This window comes from Notamacropus eugenii, chromosome 6, assembly GCF_028372415.1.
Source record: "Notamacropus eugenii isolate mMacEug1 chromosome 6, mMacEug1.pri_v2, whole genome shotgun sequence".
NCBI classification, from domain to species: domain Eukaryota; kingdom Metazoa; phylum Chordata; class Mammalia; order Diprotodontia; family Macropodidae; genus Notamacropus; species Notamacropus eugenii.
In genome coordinates, this window is record NC_092877.1 from 291,841,951 (window position 1) to 291,860,579 (window position 18,629).

At 36.5% G+C, this 18,629-nt stretch overlaps 1 protein-coding gene across 2 annotated transcripts in view; it reads right to left on the reverse strand.

The window, feature by feature from the left end:
- The window catches only part of VWA8 (von Willebrand factor A domain containing 8), a 442,786-nt gene that overhangs the window by 323,185 nt on the left and 100,972 nt on the right, over window positions 1–18,629 (reverse strand). For both annotated transcript variants that reach the window (XM_072617119.1, XM_072617120.1), the window contains 3 exons: window positions 14,027–14,158; window positions 13,000–13,134; window positions 12,838–12,915 (listed from right to left, as the gene is read on the reverse strand). In XM_072617119.1, the coding sequence (XP_072473220.1) occupies window positions 12,838–12,915; window positions 13,000–13,134; window positions 14,027–14,158 (345 nt within the window). The remainder of the gene's footprint in view (window positions 1–12,837; window positions 12,916–12,999; window positions 13,135–14,026; window positions 14,159–18,629) is intronic.

An 18,629-nucleotide genomic window follows, 5' to 3' on the forward strand; every position in this document is an offset into this window, starting at 1 on the left:
ACAAAAATAGATGTTTTACAGAGTAAACAATTGCACTTCATTAACTTTAATTAATATATTCTTCATCAACTTATGAATGTCACCTGATAATAAAAGTAGAGCTTTCAAGTAAAACATTAACCTTTCAAATAAAATTAATGATTTTCTCCAGTAATCCATATCTACAGAATGCCTGATTCTGTAATACTTTGAAAATGCTTTAATATAAGCTTGTTTTAACATATGCAGCATTTTTAATATAAAACTGTACTTTCCTTTCATTAATGGTGCTAATTTTTTAACATTTTAAATTTAATTTTAAATGTTAAAGATTATTATTTATACAGACACATGTAGCTGCCTACATACATAATCGGAGGTTCACTTATTTTCTTCCTCCCTACCCACACCACCCTGTAAAGCAAAGACGAATGCTTCCATTTTTGTATACATTTTTATCATCCCTGAATTGTAAAGTCTTTGAACCTCAGAAAGTAAAAATAGCACCAATGATGTCACAGAGCTTGAACCATTTCCTCTTTCTCCATTTCCTTAAAAGTCTTAAAATAACAGGACGTGAAATCTAGTTCCTTCAGGGTTACCACCATTGTCTGACCTACAGCCTCACCTTCAGTTCCCTGGAAAACATCTTTAATTCATACTATAACTGTAACTTTCCAGAATTTTGATCTCTAATTTCTCAAAGGAAAACCTCTACATAAAATGAAGATTTCATTTTTAAGAGAAGAAAATAGCACTGCTGTGGACAATTCTGTAACTAAGAAACATATCAGAAAATAAACATGGACTGAGGGTTAATTCGATTTTGCAATACTCGTAATGTTAACTGAATTGTTCTGAGATACTCATATAACCTAGAAAATGAAAATCATCATTTAACCACAAAAAATTGTTTAGTTGTAGAAAAGCTGAAGAATAAGAAATGCAACTTATTTTTAAAAAATAAAATGTCTTCCAAAAAGGAAAATTCAATACAAAATATAACCTTTCAGACTAAACATGAAATTTAAATGAATACTGAAACTGAGATGAAAGTTAGTTTTCATTTTATGATATGGAAAAAAATAATTTGTATCCCATAAGGTTGAAAAGGAAATAACTGGAATTCTATAGGTTTCTGAGGGTTACTTTAAATAAGCTTAACTGATTCCACTGCATAAATGTCCTATCAAACTTAGCAATAGGGAAGTCTTGATAGAAAACATTCAAGCTCAACTAATATTATCTCCAATAAAATTTCCTCATATAATCCATAAACAATACAATAAGGGATTAATTATGTTGCTTCTTGTTAGTGGCAGAATGTTGTATAAACAGAGAATGTTAATTTCCAGGTACTCTGAATAGAACTCTACAATTATTTACAGATTCTAAGTATGCTCAACCAATAGAACATATGGCAGTTTTCCAACATTCCTTAGTGTCATTTATGTTTGATCTCAACCAAAAGAAATCTCTCATTTTACATATATTGTAGAAGTATTTTTAAACTCTTCCTTGCTTTATACTTCAGTTTTGTTTTGTTTTTTTTTTTTAAAGGCTATTTTTAAGTTCAAGCAAGTAGAAAACAGCAGAGATGCAATGGGACTATGGGGAAATGTCCTACTGCTGAACATTGGGGAAGCAGTTTATAGAATCCTACAGACTGATGATTTGGATGGCAATTACAGGCAAATTTTAAGAAGAGATTTAAGAACAGAGGAGCTAGGATGAGTTCACTAAAAAAAAATTATGTCAGAAAAGCCCTAGTTTCCTTTTTAAACAGATTTATTAAACTAGCAGGTTAAAGCAGGTTATCTGGATGTCTGGATTTCAGTAAGGAATCTTAAGCCTGGGCAAGTCACAATCTCCCTGGGCTCCAAGTTTCTCATCTTTAAAGCTGGCAGGTAAGAGAAGATGATCTCCTTCACTTCCTCCAGCTCCTACTGTTAACATCACAGGGAAGATGGAACTACCTGGACCAAACAGAGCTCCAACCAAGTGAACTACGCAAAGCAGACTGTGAATGGAGCAATATATCGTACTATTATGGCCAGTTCAGGAGCAAAGAGATTGTTTTAGATTTAGAATAAAGACTCATTGAGGAAAGAGATTATGTTCTATCAAGTCAACAATTATTTATTAAGTACTACTGGAAAATTATCTTACTAAAATAATATTATGGTAGTAAATAACTGTACACATATATAGTGTATTAGCTGTAACTATTTATGACTTGGTGCAGCTTTGGTAAACAATGGCTGTTTTCATAGACACATTCTCTCTTTTACCTAATTGTAGTTTCCTATATAATTCTGGAGGGGAGAGTTTGGAAGTTTTGTTTTTAACCCTCCTCTCTTCCTGCTCTATTTCTCCCATGCGTATATACAGTGAACCTTTCCTGGCTACAAAGAAAAACATTTAATCAAAGCCAAGTGACACAGATAAAACTTGGCTCTTGTAGTGTATCTAACCCATCTATATTCATAGTCATCAGTACTTTATAAATAAGAAGAAATTGTATTTCCTCATTTCTGCAGGCACTACAAACTTTCAGAACAGCTAAGAGAATGATGATATCGCTAGAGTAGTTAGGTAAGATTTTACAAAGAAAGGGGCAATAAAACTGGGTCTTGAAGGATGCTACACTGCCTAATGGCATTCCTTTTCACATTAACAATAACACTACTATTGATTTTAAATTTATACAAGTATTGAATATACATTATAGTCAGGTTCTGAAAAATTTATTAAAAAGCTAACATTCAAATGTTGGCCTCAGTTTTTCACCGAATCCAATGTCAGAATTGATGCAAAGGTATATAAGTATAGATGGGTATATAAGTATAGATAGGCAAAGGGGTTTGGGGGAAAGAGATTGAGATAGCTTGAGATAAGGGACAGTTTAGGTTTTCTGCCATCCTATCACTGCAACATGAACAGCTGGACCTTCTCTCACGTCCACATCAGTTTACAAACAAGCAAGACTTTTATGTTATCAGATTTATTATTAAAACATTCGGATGATGTTGACTTACTAGAAGAAAGGGCAACAAAGCGGCCAAGTATCCTAGAATAGATTGTTTTCCATTGCTCTCACTGCTGGTAATCAATCAACAAGCACTTATTAGACTGCTGGTATGCTCCGTAAGTCTCACAAAGCACAGTGTACCTCCACAAAATGTTTTTCACGTAACACAGCCCATTACAGTTATCTGTGTTTGTTTTTCATCTCCCCATTAGGACATCTAATAGGCTATCTCCATATCAGACAATCTTTTTCAAGAGGGTATGACTATTTTACCTTAACTCTGTTTCCATTCCTGCATCTAAGCAAAAGGCACTGTACAAAGAAGGCATATAGTAAATCTCTGTTGAATTTGTCAAAGAATACCCTAGCACAGAACTAGATTCAGACAACAATAAAGACATAGGTGAATGCTGTCATCTTGCTAGCTAATTAATAAATAATCATATACTCTGTATACTGCCAGTAATGAATGCCATGGTATATACACTGGAGACCACAATATCAATGCGCTGGTCTGCCACAGTGTCCTCATTGCACAAAGCCTCCCCAATTTTCCTTTCCCTAGATAGTACCTCAGTGCTACAGATCTTACCTTACTGTAGTCTCTCTTCTCTGTGAAAATCTACTTACAGCTACCTGTCCTAAGGAAAAAGATCCAATAAACTGTACTAAAATGTCAAGAGCAGATGACAGCTTAATGTTGTTACCCCTTCCAGGAATATTTTCATTCCAATGGGGAATAATAAATAAACTCAAAAGTATTTATTCTATTGGTAGAGTTCTGGTAGTAGCTGACTAGGGGAAGATATTTGGGGTCAGAGGCTTTTCCACAGATTGCATCATACCACATAATCAGAAGTCTACCCACAAATAACTAAGATTCAGAAGACCCTCAAATTTTCAGTTCTCTTTCTTCCCAGCTTCATATATGCTACTTAATAAAACCCATTTCTAATGAACTTATCTTTCACAGCCTCCTCTCTTCTAGTTCCTCTAAATTTTTTTTAAAGGATATAATCTAGAATTAACTAATGTTAATTCAACTGCTTTTCAGATATCTCTAATTATATGCCCTTTAGGAATCTCAAACTCAACATGCCCAAAACACAGTTCATTATCTTTCCCCCCAAAATCTTCTCTTTCCAGCATCCTTATCACTGCTGAGGGCATCACTATCTTCCTAGTCATATAGGCCTACAATCTCAGTTACTCTGCACTGCTTACTCACTCACTCACTCACATTGACTACACCTATCTGATCTGTTGCCAGATCTTCAAATTCCCACCTCCTAGTGTCCCTCACAGCCCCACTTTTACTCAAAGATTACCTTGCCTTTACCCCATTTAAATCTTACATGGATATAATTATTTTAATGTTGTCTCCACCACTAGAATGTGAGTATCTTGAGAGTAGAGGTCATGTTCTTGCCTTTCTTTTCATTCCCAGCACTTACCATAGTGCCTAGCAAAGAGTAGGAATTTATAAGTACTTTTTGACTGTCAGCATCTCTCCTGTACATTTCTTTTTCTCCACTCACATAACCATGACCTCATTCAGGCCTTCTTTAACTCTCTTCTGGACGCTTTCAAGAGTTTTTCAACCCACATCAAGGCTTTTCCCATTCCAATCCATCATCTACTCAGCTGTCAAAATGATTTTCCTAGAGCACTAGTATGATTATGTCATGGGGTTCTCTTATGCCTAAAGTGCTATGGCCTCCTCATCGATACTTCTGCAATTTAAGACTCATCTCAAATCCCACCTTCTGCAGTAGACAATAGACCTTTCCCAATATCCCCAGCTAGTGATGATGCTCTTTGAGATTACTTTTAAATATTCCAAATATATCTTGCATATACCTAGTTATTTTTATATTATATTCCTCATTATAAAGTAAGGTCTTTGAGGACTCGGTCTTTCTCTGTATTCCCAGAACTGAGCCACTGACTAATGTAAACAAATTATGAAGAGCTACACCAGTGTTTTGGAGTTCAGTAGATTTGGATTGGTGGGCCTCCTTTTAAAAATTAGAAAAGGAGACTACGGTCATATTACTACCAAATTGTAGAGGAGAGGTTCAACTGCAGTCCTCTGATTTAAAATCCAGCACTTTTTGCCCTGCAACATGGGGCATAAGTTGAGAAGAAGCGTTCATTCAGCTCAGGTGTGTTTTTGTTCCAAGGTAGATCTAGGATTCAGAATTCTATATACCCAAATTTTCAGGTATCAGAAGGAATTTACTTCCCAATCCCAAAATTCTACAAATTCAAAATTATAATCAGTTATCGATTAGTAGGAGTACCATGTACTGAGGACTACAACTAATGGCCTTCTCTCTACAAAGTGGGACTTCCATGATTAAACCAGCCATTACTTAGCCCCAGATATTCCTATATATACTGTTGTTTCTGAAATAATTATTAAACTTAGTCTTACAAATGTGCCATTTCCCCAAATTATAATCCCCAAATCTCTGTAGGGATAAAAAAATACCATGTGTTAAGCATGTCCAGAGGGGTGGGTAAGCAGCTTTTCTTACAGGCTCATGGTAAAGTCACAGAAATTAAGCAGTCTTATGAGAGCAGTGTGGCTAATCAGCAGTCCCCAGCTCACCCAAGCAGCCCTGTGCCTGTTGTGATCTTGTCTGTTCTTCCCTGAACCTCTTGAAAATGATCATTTTCAGCCTGCTTCAGGGATGGGAATGCCTATAAGTCATCATTTGTTTTACCCAATCAAATTGGAGGGTGAAGGAAAAAGAAGGGAATGAGCATTTATTAGGCTATGTGGACTGTGCTAAGTCCTTTACAAATAGTATCTCATTTGATCCCCACAAACTTGGACAACAAATGAATTCTCAGTTAATATATATATTTCTGGCAGAGGAATAGAAATACAGAAGTCAAAAAAGACAAACAGACAAAGGAGTTATTTAGTCACTAAATTTAGAGATCCAAGGAAACTCAAAAACAGATATAATCATGTAATTCAGCCTCTTCTGTTTACTGATGACAGCATGAAGCACTGAGATGGGAAGTGATTGGATCAAAAGTCATACAAGGTTTTTTAATACCAAAGTTAAGTTCCTTGGCTTTCCTTACTTTACTAGGAGAAGCAAAAACAGTAGGTAAAGAGGGAAAGCATTGTTTTTTGGCCAGCCTGACTGATTAAAATAGGCAATATCAATTTTTGTGTTTCCACAAGTAAGGAAAATAATTCAATTCAATAACAATTAGTATTTACCATATATTAACAACATCATCCTGGGGAGATGAGAGACCAAAGATATTTTTTAAAATTAAGGACAGAACTCACTTTCCTTTGGCGGGGGGGAGGGGCGGAAATAAGGGAAGACACCACAGAAGATGCAGTAGCTAACCTAGTCCTTGAAAGAAAATGATTTCAACAGATGTGGATGGCCAACTTGGGATAAAGTGAGTCAGGCTAGTAGCCACTGGATCATAGAATCTCAAAATCTCAGAAGCAGAAGGGACCTCAGAGATGAAACTTGAATAGGCACCCCTTTACAACAACCCTGACAAATGGCTTTTCAGCCTCTGCTTCAAGGTTTCCAGTGAGAGAAAAACCAATGCCTCTCATTCCCATTTCTGAATTGCTGTACTTGTTTGCAAGTTTTTCTTTAATCTGGAAACAGTACAGTTTGACTAGAACACAAAGGGAAATGGAGTGAACTGTGGATAAAAAATCAAGCTGGAGCCAGACTTCCACATTAGAAAGGTGAGCAGTACTGAGGATCTGAATTAGTACAGGGATAGTACATAATGGACAGGAGGGGACAGATGCAAATTATATTGCCAAGTGAATACTGATATTATTAGGCAACTGACTGAACATGAGGGGTGGGACAAAAGGAAGAATAAAGAATAACTCCAAGATTTGGAGCCTGGGTAACCAAGAAGATGGGAGTGCTATCAATAAAAACAGACAAGCTGAAAGGAGCAGTTTTGGATAGGAAGAGGTAAAATGACATTCATCTAGGGTGATGTTTAGTTTGAGACTCCCCTAGGACACAGAATGCAGGAATGGGACAGATTTAAGATTGGATAAATATTTGGAATCTCAAAATTAACCCTCTTAAACAAGAAGTAAATAATTTTCTAAGTATTTTATTTTTTAATGCAGTCCACTTAGACACAGTTCTTCTGGCTATATATAGTTCCATCACCAGTTGGTCTATGAACTTGAGTAAGTTTCTAATAATTCATAAGTAAACATGTATAGTGCAATAAATCTTATATTTTATCAAGCTGATCAAGTGCTTTCCTCACACTGATACAGAAGGGAAGTGGGACCTACCTTTCAGTGCCTCCCTGATTTCTGAGACCTGTGATTTCACTGATGTAGAGATCCCTGAATAAAAACTTCCTCTACTAATGCAAGCCAGTAAGTTACTTAATTTTTAGCCTTGGAGAGCTGTTTAGGATACTAGAAGGTTAATGACACTCAAACCAATATGTGTCAAAGGTAGCACTTGAATCCAGATCTTCCCAAATCCAATGCTAGCTCTCTATCTAGTAGGCCACACTGCCTCTTCCAAGTATTATTTCCATCAAACAAATGAGGCAACTATGGCCCAGAATGGGTGACATGTCAGCAGTCACAAATCTGGGGAATGACAGCAGAATCAGAACGCAAACTCACATCTCCTGACTTCAAACCCAGTACTTTCTCCCATTTCCCTCACTGACTTTTCTGAGCCTGACTTTCATTGAAAAGTAGAAGTGAGAAATCATTTACAAAAATATTGAAAAGTAGTCAGAAAGCATAAACATAATCACAGTGATCAATGCTGCTACCAAAGTACCCAGTACTTAATTACAGTGTGTCCCTTATTTTTGGAGTTGTTCCATGCGAAAGTCCTTGCTTAGAATCCATCATTCCTCTGGATCATCTCAACTTAAGTTTGTGGACTACCAGGATAGTGCAAAAAATATCTTTCTGGTGGGAATTACTTATTTAGTAGGATTTTTAATCCCTTTACAATTTTTTTTTTCTCTTTGGGCCCCAGAATTTAATTCTAAGCTTATTTTTATACATGTACCCAAAGGCTTAGAAATCTAATAAATTTCTCATGATAACTAAATTTGTTGAGATAACATGAAAGGTATCATCCACCACCCAAAAAGTTCCTCAAAAGTCTTCACCTAAAGTTGCCTAGAATATAAATTTGACTATATTTCTTGGGCAAAGTTATGATTCAGAACATGAGCTGAAGGATTTAAATATTAAATTAACAGATTGATTTTAAAGAACAAAGCTCACTAATAGTTATATCTTAAGCTTAATTTCCATAGGACTACTACCTCCTCAAATGAGACTTTTCTAATCTATACAGTAGATATGTAGTTCATAATATGACTTTAAAACATTAATACAAAACCCCCCAGTATATTCTTTAAAATCTGAAAATAGTTCAAAAGTATCTCAGCTGAGGTATTTTTTTTGCTCATCAATAGCAATGCTGAAGTATGAAGTGGCCATGGATGGCTGGGTTAGGAGCAGAGGCAGAAGCAGTAGCAGTAATGTTTGGCTGGTGTCTGATGGGTTGAAAAGCTGTGGGTTCTGGATGGAGGTGTCTATAAACCCCAGATCCAGGATTTAGAAAAATTACCTTGGTGATTGGTTGGAGGACAGACTGGACTGGGAAAAGACTAGAGGCAGGGAAAACAGTTTTTAAGTTTTTACAAAGGGCAGAGCCGAGATGGCTAAGGAGAAGGAAGAATTTCCTCTTCCTACAGTTTCCCCTCCCCCATACCCATAACTCCACCCCAAAACTCTTCCCCAAAAATATAGAAAATACACCAGACCTAATCCTATGGAAATTTTTTATTAATTGCAGTGAGTAATTTTTGTAGCCAATGTTGGCATAGGAAGACAAGCCAGCATGGTCTATACATACATGGAGTATTTTAGTGCAAGGGAGAAGTTGTGTGCCACTTTGGGTAAGGGCAGAAAAGGGTCTCAGATCTAGCACAGGAGGGGAAAAACCAGTATAAAGTACAAGAACAGGTGACAAATGGCAGTTTTGTCACCCACTACCTAGTTCCAGGTCACAGATCCAGGGATGACTGGCTAATAGACACTGAATCCAGCAGCATCTACTGTCACTCGAAACCAAACTCTGGTCAGGGACTTGTAGAACTCAAACCAGGGGGACAATGATCAGGCTTTGCTCTGGAAAAAGCTCCTTTGAGAAAGCTGAAAGTTAACAGGTCTCCAACATGAATTGCCCCTGGGATGCTGGCCCTTATCTTTGCTAAGATAAACTCCTCTCCATGCAACCCTTGACTGCATCACATTTCATCTTCTTCAGAAATTGTCTATTCTCTCAGTTCAAAATCCTCTACTGTCTTACTTTAAATAAGGCAGGTAAGGTGTGAGAGAAGATAGTGAGGGAAAACATTTCTGTTGTATAGGATGAAGGAGAGAGAAGAGGGAGACTTAGAAGATGGCAAGTAACCCTCTTTTGCCCAAAGTCTTCATCCAAAAAGGGCTTCCAGACCAGTTCTTCATTTCCCACCAGCTGCACTCCTTGAAAGGATTCCCCAAGGCCCCTGCACTAGGGGGTCTTCTTCTCCAGTTCCCTCTCCTCCCTACCCCTTTTTAGCTTTCTCTTTTGTAGTGTCTTTCCCCATTACATTGTAATCTCCTTGGGAGCAGGGACTATCTTTTTATTTGTGTCCACAGCACTTATTACAGTCTGGCACATAGGAACTTAATAAATAATATTTACTGACTATTAGCCTTTAAAGCCCTGAACTATATTTACTCGCAAGTTTTAAACTTTTTGAAATTAGACTAAAAAACTGTAGTCAGAATAGAATCTGTGACAGGAGAAAAATGGATTCTAACAGTACAGATAAGTCTTACGGGGTAAGGAAGCTCACCTTCTTTAGTTTGAATTCAGTCAAATGATCAAACTTGAGGACCCAGAGGGTCACATGTGGGCTCAAGGCCACAGGCTCCCCACCCCTGGTATCTCAGAAACATGGCAAAGGACTGTCCATAAGCTAGTGATTTGGACAGTTCTGATCCTTTCCAGGGCAATTTTTGGAAGAAGTAAACAACAAAAAGAAATACTTAAGGGGGTTGAAGTAACTTCTTGAAAGGCATTTCAAGTCACATAGAACAAGTCAAAAGTAATAGCAGAAACAGGCCAGGATATAGTAATGATGGGAAGCAAGAGAACAGACAACTACTTAGAGTCAGAGAGAGAGTCACAAACAGTCTGAGGTGAAAAGAGCCAAAGTTTAAAATCAATACCAAAGGCTCTGAAAAGTAAAGTTTGAGCTCCACAGGAGAAAGAAGAAGTTACTGAGAAAGAGTAAAATAAAAAAGGAGTTCAAAGGAAGGAAAAAAGCTTCCATCACGGAGAGACAACCGGAAGAGGTGGATTTTAGCGATTCTGAAGGAAGCAATGGAAAGGTCTGGCATCACTCTGAGTACGGGAAGGACCCTGAGACTGCAATGCACTTCAGACAGAGACTACTTTAACCCAAAGGCTGCTAAAGTACTTCTTTCTTAAAAGTTCATGTTGGATTCTACTTAGCTTCTAAGTCCTTCTAGTGTTTAAATCCCAAGGAGGTCTCCCAGATTAAAGACTCTTTTGGGCGAGTGTGAAAAATAAGGTCTGTAACTATGCTCTAATTGGGTTAGGAAGGAAATGACTCCTTTCTCCAATACCATTAAATCATTAATTTCAACACTGCAAAAACGATAACCAGTTAGGTAAAATAATTTGATCTAACAATCCTGCCAAAATACTTTAAGACTTTTTTACGGACCATTATAAAACCTATTTTATGCACTGCTACAAATTTGGGTGTTCAGGCTATGCCTTTATCACATAAAATTCAATACTAAAAATAGTCAGGTCTAAAAATAATTGAGTGTTCACATCAGTAAAACCACAGATTAAGTGTAGCTTTATAAATGCACGAATAACAGAGAAGTCTCCAAGTGACTATACTAGAGAAATAATGTTTACTCACTTGTTCCCAATGGGGCTCCTGTATGCATATTATTTGGAGGTCAGGCCTCCACAACATGCATATTTATAGAGACTCTAGTACTCCCAAAACAAAATAATGATTTGATTCTATTAATATAGTCCATTATTCCTTGAAAGAAAGAAGTAAGCATGGGTTACAGCTCTTAACATCTTTGAAGGTAGGCAGTCATATGCTTCTAGTATTTGCAAAACATCTACAGTAAATGTTGCTAGGCACCTATGATGTACAAGACAAAATACCAAGCACTGATTTAGGCATTAGAAATAATGAAAATCTACATAAGATACTGATCCTGCCCTTAAAGGATCTAAAATAAGAATCATTAAGACATGTACACAAATGAGAATACAAATAGATAAAAGAAATGTAAAACAAGAGCTAGCACTATGATAAATGCTCTGCAAACATTATCTCGTTTAATAAGTGCTTACTTATTACTTGCCAAGAACTGTGTTAGAGATCCAAAAAATATTTTAAAAAGCAAAAATTTTTCTAAGAATTAACCTTCAATGAGGTTACAACTTTTTGGTTTTTTCTCATGTTCTTCAATCTGAAGCACTACGATCATCTTTATTATTTTCTTGAGGATTTAGGAAAAATGTTTTTTCCTTAACATGTAAAAATATTCTAAAACGTATTTCGTAAGTCAATTCATTTGTCTCTAAAATTAAACAATTCATTGTATATTTTCCCAAGGACACCATTAAGAAAGTAATTAAGTCTTCTAGCATTCAACACATCAATAAACCCTTTTCCCCCTACCAGAAAGTTCTTCCCTAAATGACAAATTAGTGTACTGAAAAACTTAAGGTACCCAAGTGAAGTAAGAAATGTTGTCACAAAGCAGGTTTTAAAATGTATCTTTACAAAAGAAGATTCGTTCTATGGCATCAGTTAACTGGTATTGTGTTACTCTGTCTAATTCCTTCTAAATTCAGACCTAGACAACTCAGCAAGTGTTCCTTGCCTTCCTTAAAGCTATATAAACTAAATATTACTCAACGAAACCTTCAAAATGCATTAGAAATAAGGTCACAGCAGTAGTTGATTTAAATTATTTCAGTAAAAATCAGATGCCTTTAACCCCAGGTATAAATATATCTAGGATCACACAAACCGTTGAAGGCAAAATAATAAAAAGCTAAATCATTAACTAAGAACACAATGCAAAATTCTAGTGCAATGAAACTGCCTCCCAAAGAGTACATGGATATTATCTAAACCTATTTAAATAATATACATATGAAATAAGAAAAGAGACAAAGAACTTTATGGAATTAACCAGACATGGCGTAATACATAAGCATTCAACATGCTTTGGGGAGGGGGGAGAATTGCAGGATTAAAAACGTTTAAAGGACATACCACCAAATTATAACATGCCAGAACGCCAACTGTTAGTGGGGTTTTTTTACCACAATATGTCCATGACACATTACTCTAATCTGTTCCCTGAATCACTATCCTAACCATAAACCAAGACAGTCCCAAGCTTTGCTAGAATCAGTCGCTCTACTTGATTTTCCTCAATACTCTTAAAGATTGAAACTTTCTACGAAAAACACCAGAACAAGCTGGAATAATATTCCAACATTGGTATCTTGTATCCAACAGGCATCTCAGGCACACAGTCAAAATCATACACAATTATCACACTCTCATTTGGTTATTCTTGGAGTTATTCTTCCATGTCCATGATTTAACAGAAAGGTGTTTTTACCAAGAAATTCTATGGAGAGACCCCAAAACCCCCATACCTGTTCTTACAGAGTACACACACGCAAATGAACAATTACCTGATACAGCATGATAGGCTCGATGTCGTAACCTAAAGTATCAGCAAACTCCTTGGCAATGACTGTTTTCCCACAACCCTAGAAAAGAAAACATTCATTGAAAGGATCTACAATTGCACAACTCAAACCAAACAAACAATGTACTTGTGCTGTCATTCTTACTTTTCCTCCAATTAAACATAAGTCTTTAACCATATGAGACTGCATCATTTCCGCCAAGAGCTGTTTATGGCTTAAAGTCTTTATGAAATGGTTTGATCCAGAATGTTGATTTAATGGCCTGGTCCCAGCTGGTACCTATAATGAAACAGAGGTAAATGTAATACACAAGAGGACGTCTATTCTATTTTTAGCTTATTCTTTTTTGTGCCCCAAAAAGCTTTTCTTAAAACACACATTATTTAAGGAACACCATGTTATTTAAAGCCTCATTAGTCCATTAAATCTAAACCAGCTACTAAGGGGCTTATGGTGAGATAAACATTTATATAAGATCCATCAATAAAGTATGCTAATGCATTTCATTATCTAATTACCCTGAGACAACTTTTTTTTTGTTTTCGTCTTTTTTACATGTAAAGATCTGATTCCCATTTTAAGAGTCCTTAATTTATTCACCTGCCTTACTGTAATATTAAGGCATCTATCACAGTCATTCTGCTTTCAGAAAAATCAGATTGTCTCTTAAACTACTGAGACTAAAAATTACAAATGCCACTACTGTAGATTTGTTTCACCATCCAATAATAAAACCAGTGACTTTTTAAAAAGCAATTACATTTTCCTTTGAAGAAAACAATACACCAAAAAATTTTGTTTAAAAAATTGTATGTTTTAAGATTATGTTTTACCTCTTAAATCAACAAGAAGGAAACAGGAATTAATCTTGTCTTGCATTAATTGGGAACTAATTAACTTAGCTAAAAAAAAAACGCTTACAAAATAACAGCATTAACTGTTTTAATAATAACAACAATGGGAGTGCAACAACACAACATGATTACCCAACAGTGACTTTTGTCTTTGGAGTGATTCACTCTTCTCATGTTCTCTTTTGGGATATTCTTTCATGAAAAAATTACCTGTGAAATATATATTTTAAAAGCAAACCATCCAGGAAGGTCTCACATCAAGTAAACAAACAAACAAAAAATCAAGATTATCATCCAGCAAATCTGGGAATGCCCACCTTAACGGTCACTTCTTTACTCCCCAACTGGAGAGTCACAGCAGCTGTGTAGACTCGGTCTCCAGGAATGCTTTCTACTCTCATAATTCTACTGGGAAGGAAAGAGTTTCTTGAATCCTGTAGTTCAAAGCGCTGTAAAATTAGAAGAAAATCATAACCAGTTTCATTTGAATCCTCAACGCTTAAAGCCCAATAAAAGTTGATTCTTTTTTAATTCTGTCTGAAATTCCCTATGTACATTTAGCACGTTTGCAAAAGTACAGTCCCAGGGCAAAACTTTAATGCCACATGACGCTATGGATAAGCACAAGCCTTTATACATAGTGTAAAAATACTACTCACAAGGGCAGTAAAAGAAAGATATAGCATGAGAACATTTCCTTTAACAAGGCTTATAAAATGTAACTTCAGCAGATTACCAATATGCAGGAGTGGCAATCTGAGGAATTGCATACATTTTTTTTATGATGCCATATGGCTCAATTCCAGTCATTTTTACACAGCTTGTTCAGACAAAACGTGCACTTTCATCCTCTACATTTTCAGCATAAAACTATACCCCACCGAATTAAGTGACTAAAGATATTACTGGTTTGGAAATTTGAATGGGTCTTTAATATCTGTGACAAACTGAATCACAGAATACTTATATTCCATCAAAAAAGAACGGCAGGTTACAAAATGCCTGTCAACTGCTGCTTGCATACATTATCATACAGTAGAAGTTCTTAAATGATGGACTCCTCTAATTCAGAATTGGAGACATTATGGTAATTAGACAAGTGCAGATGATTCTTGATACTTCAGTTAGCTCAAAAAGTAGTATGGCCTAAAGGCAGCATGAGATGGTGGTGAACACAGAGCCCAGAAGTCCTACCTCTGATACATTCTGGCTATGGGACCCCAAGGAAATTGTTTAATCTCTGAATGCTCATGATAATGCTCTAAGATTATGAATTACAGAGAAGATGCCAATCTGCATTGGGAGACAGATTCCCACCCAGTAGTTCCCTATATCGATGAAACCACAGATACAGCTTTTAATCTTGTCCCTTCAGATAACTCAGTTTTCCCCTCTGTATAATAAAGTGCTTGAATTAGATGACCTCCACTATAAAACTCTTTTGTCAGAAATAATGCATATTTTAACTTCTGTAACTTCTGGGAGCAGAGTCAGAATAGTGGAATAAAAGAATCAACCAAGCTCTCCCAACATTCCTCTCCAAACAAATTTAAAACCATGCCTCAAATTGAATTCTGGAGCAACACAGCCAAAAAAAGGGTCAAGATGAGACATCTTCCCAGTCCCAGACAATTTAGGGTATTAGAGAGTTCAATGACAGAGGAGTGAAGGATGACCCAGAATACACTTAAAGGCAACACTGCCAGTGGGCCTTGGATGTTATGACAGTGGCAATGGCGACTTCAGGAGCTCTCAAATCAGAGATGAGAAGGGGATCTGACAACTGGTCAGAAAGAGACTACAGGGGACCCCTGTGCTAGCACTGGACACAGGACTGGATGGCGTTTGGCAGTTCCAGTGTCTATACCAACTTCTGACTCACAGTTCATGTGCATAGAGAGGCACTTGCAGTCACAAGGGATCATGGGCCCTGAGGAGCAGTATCACTTGTAGTTGCAAGAGATCAGAGGCCGTTCCTTGGTAAGGCTCAGCTTGTAGGCCAAGAAAATAGTGACCACATCTCTCCCCAGATCACACTACCAGGGGGATGCACTGAAAACTTTCAAACCCCCAGAACTAGCTCTGAAAACAACAGTGTCAAAGAGTCAGAGGATTGGGACAATCCCACATCCACCTCCTTCCCCCAGAACAGGGCCAAACTTTAAACATAAAAGTTCAAAGACTAAAAAAATGAGCAAACAACAAAGAACCTGACCATAAAAGGCTACTATGTTGACAGAGAAAATCAAGACATAAACTCAGAAGATGACAACAATGTCAAAACAATTATAAGCTAAGCCTCAGAGGAAAATGAATTGGTAACAAGCCCAACAAAAATTCCCGAAAGGGCTAAAAATAATTTTTAAAATCCAAAAAGAGTGACAAAAGAAAAATTAGGTAAAGAAATGAGAGCAAGAAAAGAAAATTAGAAAAGAACAATTAACAGCTTGGTAAAAAAGGAACAAAAACACTGAAGAAAATAATATCTTAAAAAACAGAATTGGTCAAATGGAAAAAGAGGTAAAAAATACTGCTAAAGAAAATGATTTCTTAAAAATTAAAATTGGGATGTTAATGACTCCGTGAGACGTCAAGAAACAGTAAAACAAGGTCAAAAGAATGAAAAAAAATAAGAAGATGTGAATTATCTGATTGCAAAAACAACTTACCTGAAAAATATATTGAAGAAAAATAATTTAAGAATTATTGGGCTGCCTGCAAGTCAAAAGACCAAATATCATGTTTTAAGAAATTTTAAAGGAAAACTACCTCAATATCCTACAACTATAGGGTAAAATAGAAATTGAAAGAAACCACTAATCAACTCCTTAAAGAGATCCCAAAATGAAAACTTGCAGTCAAATTCCAGAGCTCCCAGGTCAAAGAGAAAATACTTCAAGAAGCCAGAAAGAAACCACTCAAATTATGTAAAAGCACAGTCAAGATGACACAAGATTTGGCAGCTATCATTCCAAAGGAGCAGAGGTCTTAGAATATGATATTCTGGAAGCAAAAGAGCTAGGATTCCTACCCAGAAAAATGGAGTATAGTCCTTCAGGAGGAAAAAAAAAAGGACATTTATTGAAAGAGAGAGCTCTGAAGCATTCCAGATGAAAAGACCAGAGATGCAAAGAGCAATCTGCCTTTCAAAAACAAGACTTGAGAAGCACAAAAAGGTAAGAATGAAAGAGAAATTATAAGGCACTGGTAAAGTTAAATTGTTTACATTCCTGTATTGGAAGGTGATATATGTAACTCCTTATAACTTTATCATTATTAGGGAAGTTAGAAGCATTTTATCTAGGTAAAGAGAGGGCACCGGAATATATTTTGATTATGTTGGGATCATCTCAAAAAAATGAATAGGAAAGAACGAGAGATGCACTGGGAGAAGGGGAAAAGGGAAGAAAGGAATGGGGAAAACTATCACAAATAAAAGAGGTGCAAACAGCTTGTACAGTGGAGAAGGGTGGGGTGTAGCAAGCAATTCTTGAACCTCACTCTCATCTGAATTGGTTCAAGAAGGGACATGTACACATACATGAGTATGCATGCACACACAGTGCACACATACACTTGCACACACATGTGCACACACATGCACATGCACACACATATGCACGCACACACACAAGTACAGAAATCTCTATTACCCAACAGGGACTTAGGAGGCAAAGGGGACAGGGGTAAGGAGTGATAAAAAGGAGAGCATATTAAAGGAGGCAGTGGTCAGAAATAACACAGACTTTTGAGGAGAGACAGGATAAAACACAGAAAGAGGAGGATAAACAGAAGAAAAAATAATGGAAGAAAATGCATAGTTATCATAACTATGAAAGGGATGAACTCACCCATAAAACAGAAGCAGATAGCAGAATGAATTAGAAACCAGAATCCCACAATATGTTGTTTACAAGAAACATACTTGAAACAGAGAGAGACACACAATGTTAAAGCAAAGGGCTAGAGCAGAATCTATCATGCTTCAGCTGAAGAAATATTATAAATTTCAAGTGTGAACTATTACATTCAAGGAGGATAAAATACTTAACAAATATAACATTCTTGGTTCCACAGAGAGACAAATATCTTTTCAAACATTTAAATCTAAATAAGTTCCTGATTTTCTCTCAGAAATGCAGTGCACAAGTATTTATCAAGCTATGTGCCAGGCACTAAGTGCTGGGGATACCAAGAAAGACAAAAATGTGGTGTCCACCCTCAAGGACTTCACATTCTGACAGGGAAGACTAAATCAAACAATTCTGTACATACACTAGATTACATTCACACACACACACGCTCACATTTTAAATGAAAGATAATCCTAGAAGGAAGGTACTGGGAGGAAGGAAGCCAGGGAAGTTAGATGGCAAAAGATGATGCAGGAGAATATTATAGGCATGGCTTAAATCCACTATACAAGCACAGAATCAGAAAATGGAGCATTGCATATGAAGAATAGCCAGTATTCCAGTGTAGTTAGATTTCAAAATATATGGAGGGGTTAAAGGGTAAGGTAAAGGTGTTAAGCACAAGTCTTTGACTCCCAAGTGCAGCAGAACCAGATTAAAATGTAACTGGGAGATATTTAACAAAATGAATAAAAATATAATAAAACACAGATAATAATACATTTTAAAACTAAATAAATCTACAGCCCTCAGGGATTCTCATGTATGAATTACTAGTCACAGTTTCAAACTGAGTTTCACACCCCTGGTGTAAGGAGAGTAGAAAGGGAAGGAGAGACATTGTGAAAGGCTTGAAATGCTAAATAGAAGACTTTATATTTGATCCTGAAAGTGAGAGTGAGGCACTAGAATACATCAAGTACAGGAGTTGGTATGGTCAGGCCTGCGCATTAAGAAAACCACTTTAGCACCTGCGTGAAAGACAAGATTGCAGGGAGGAAAAACT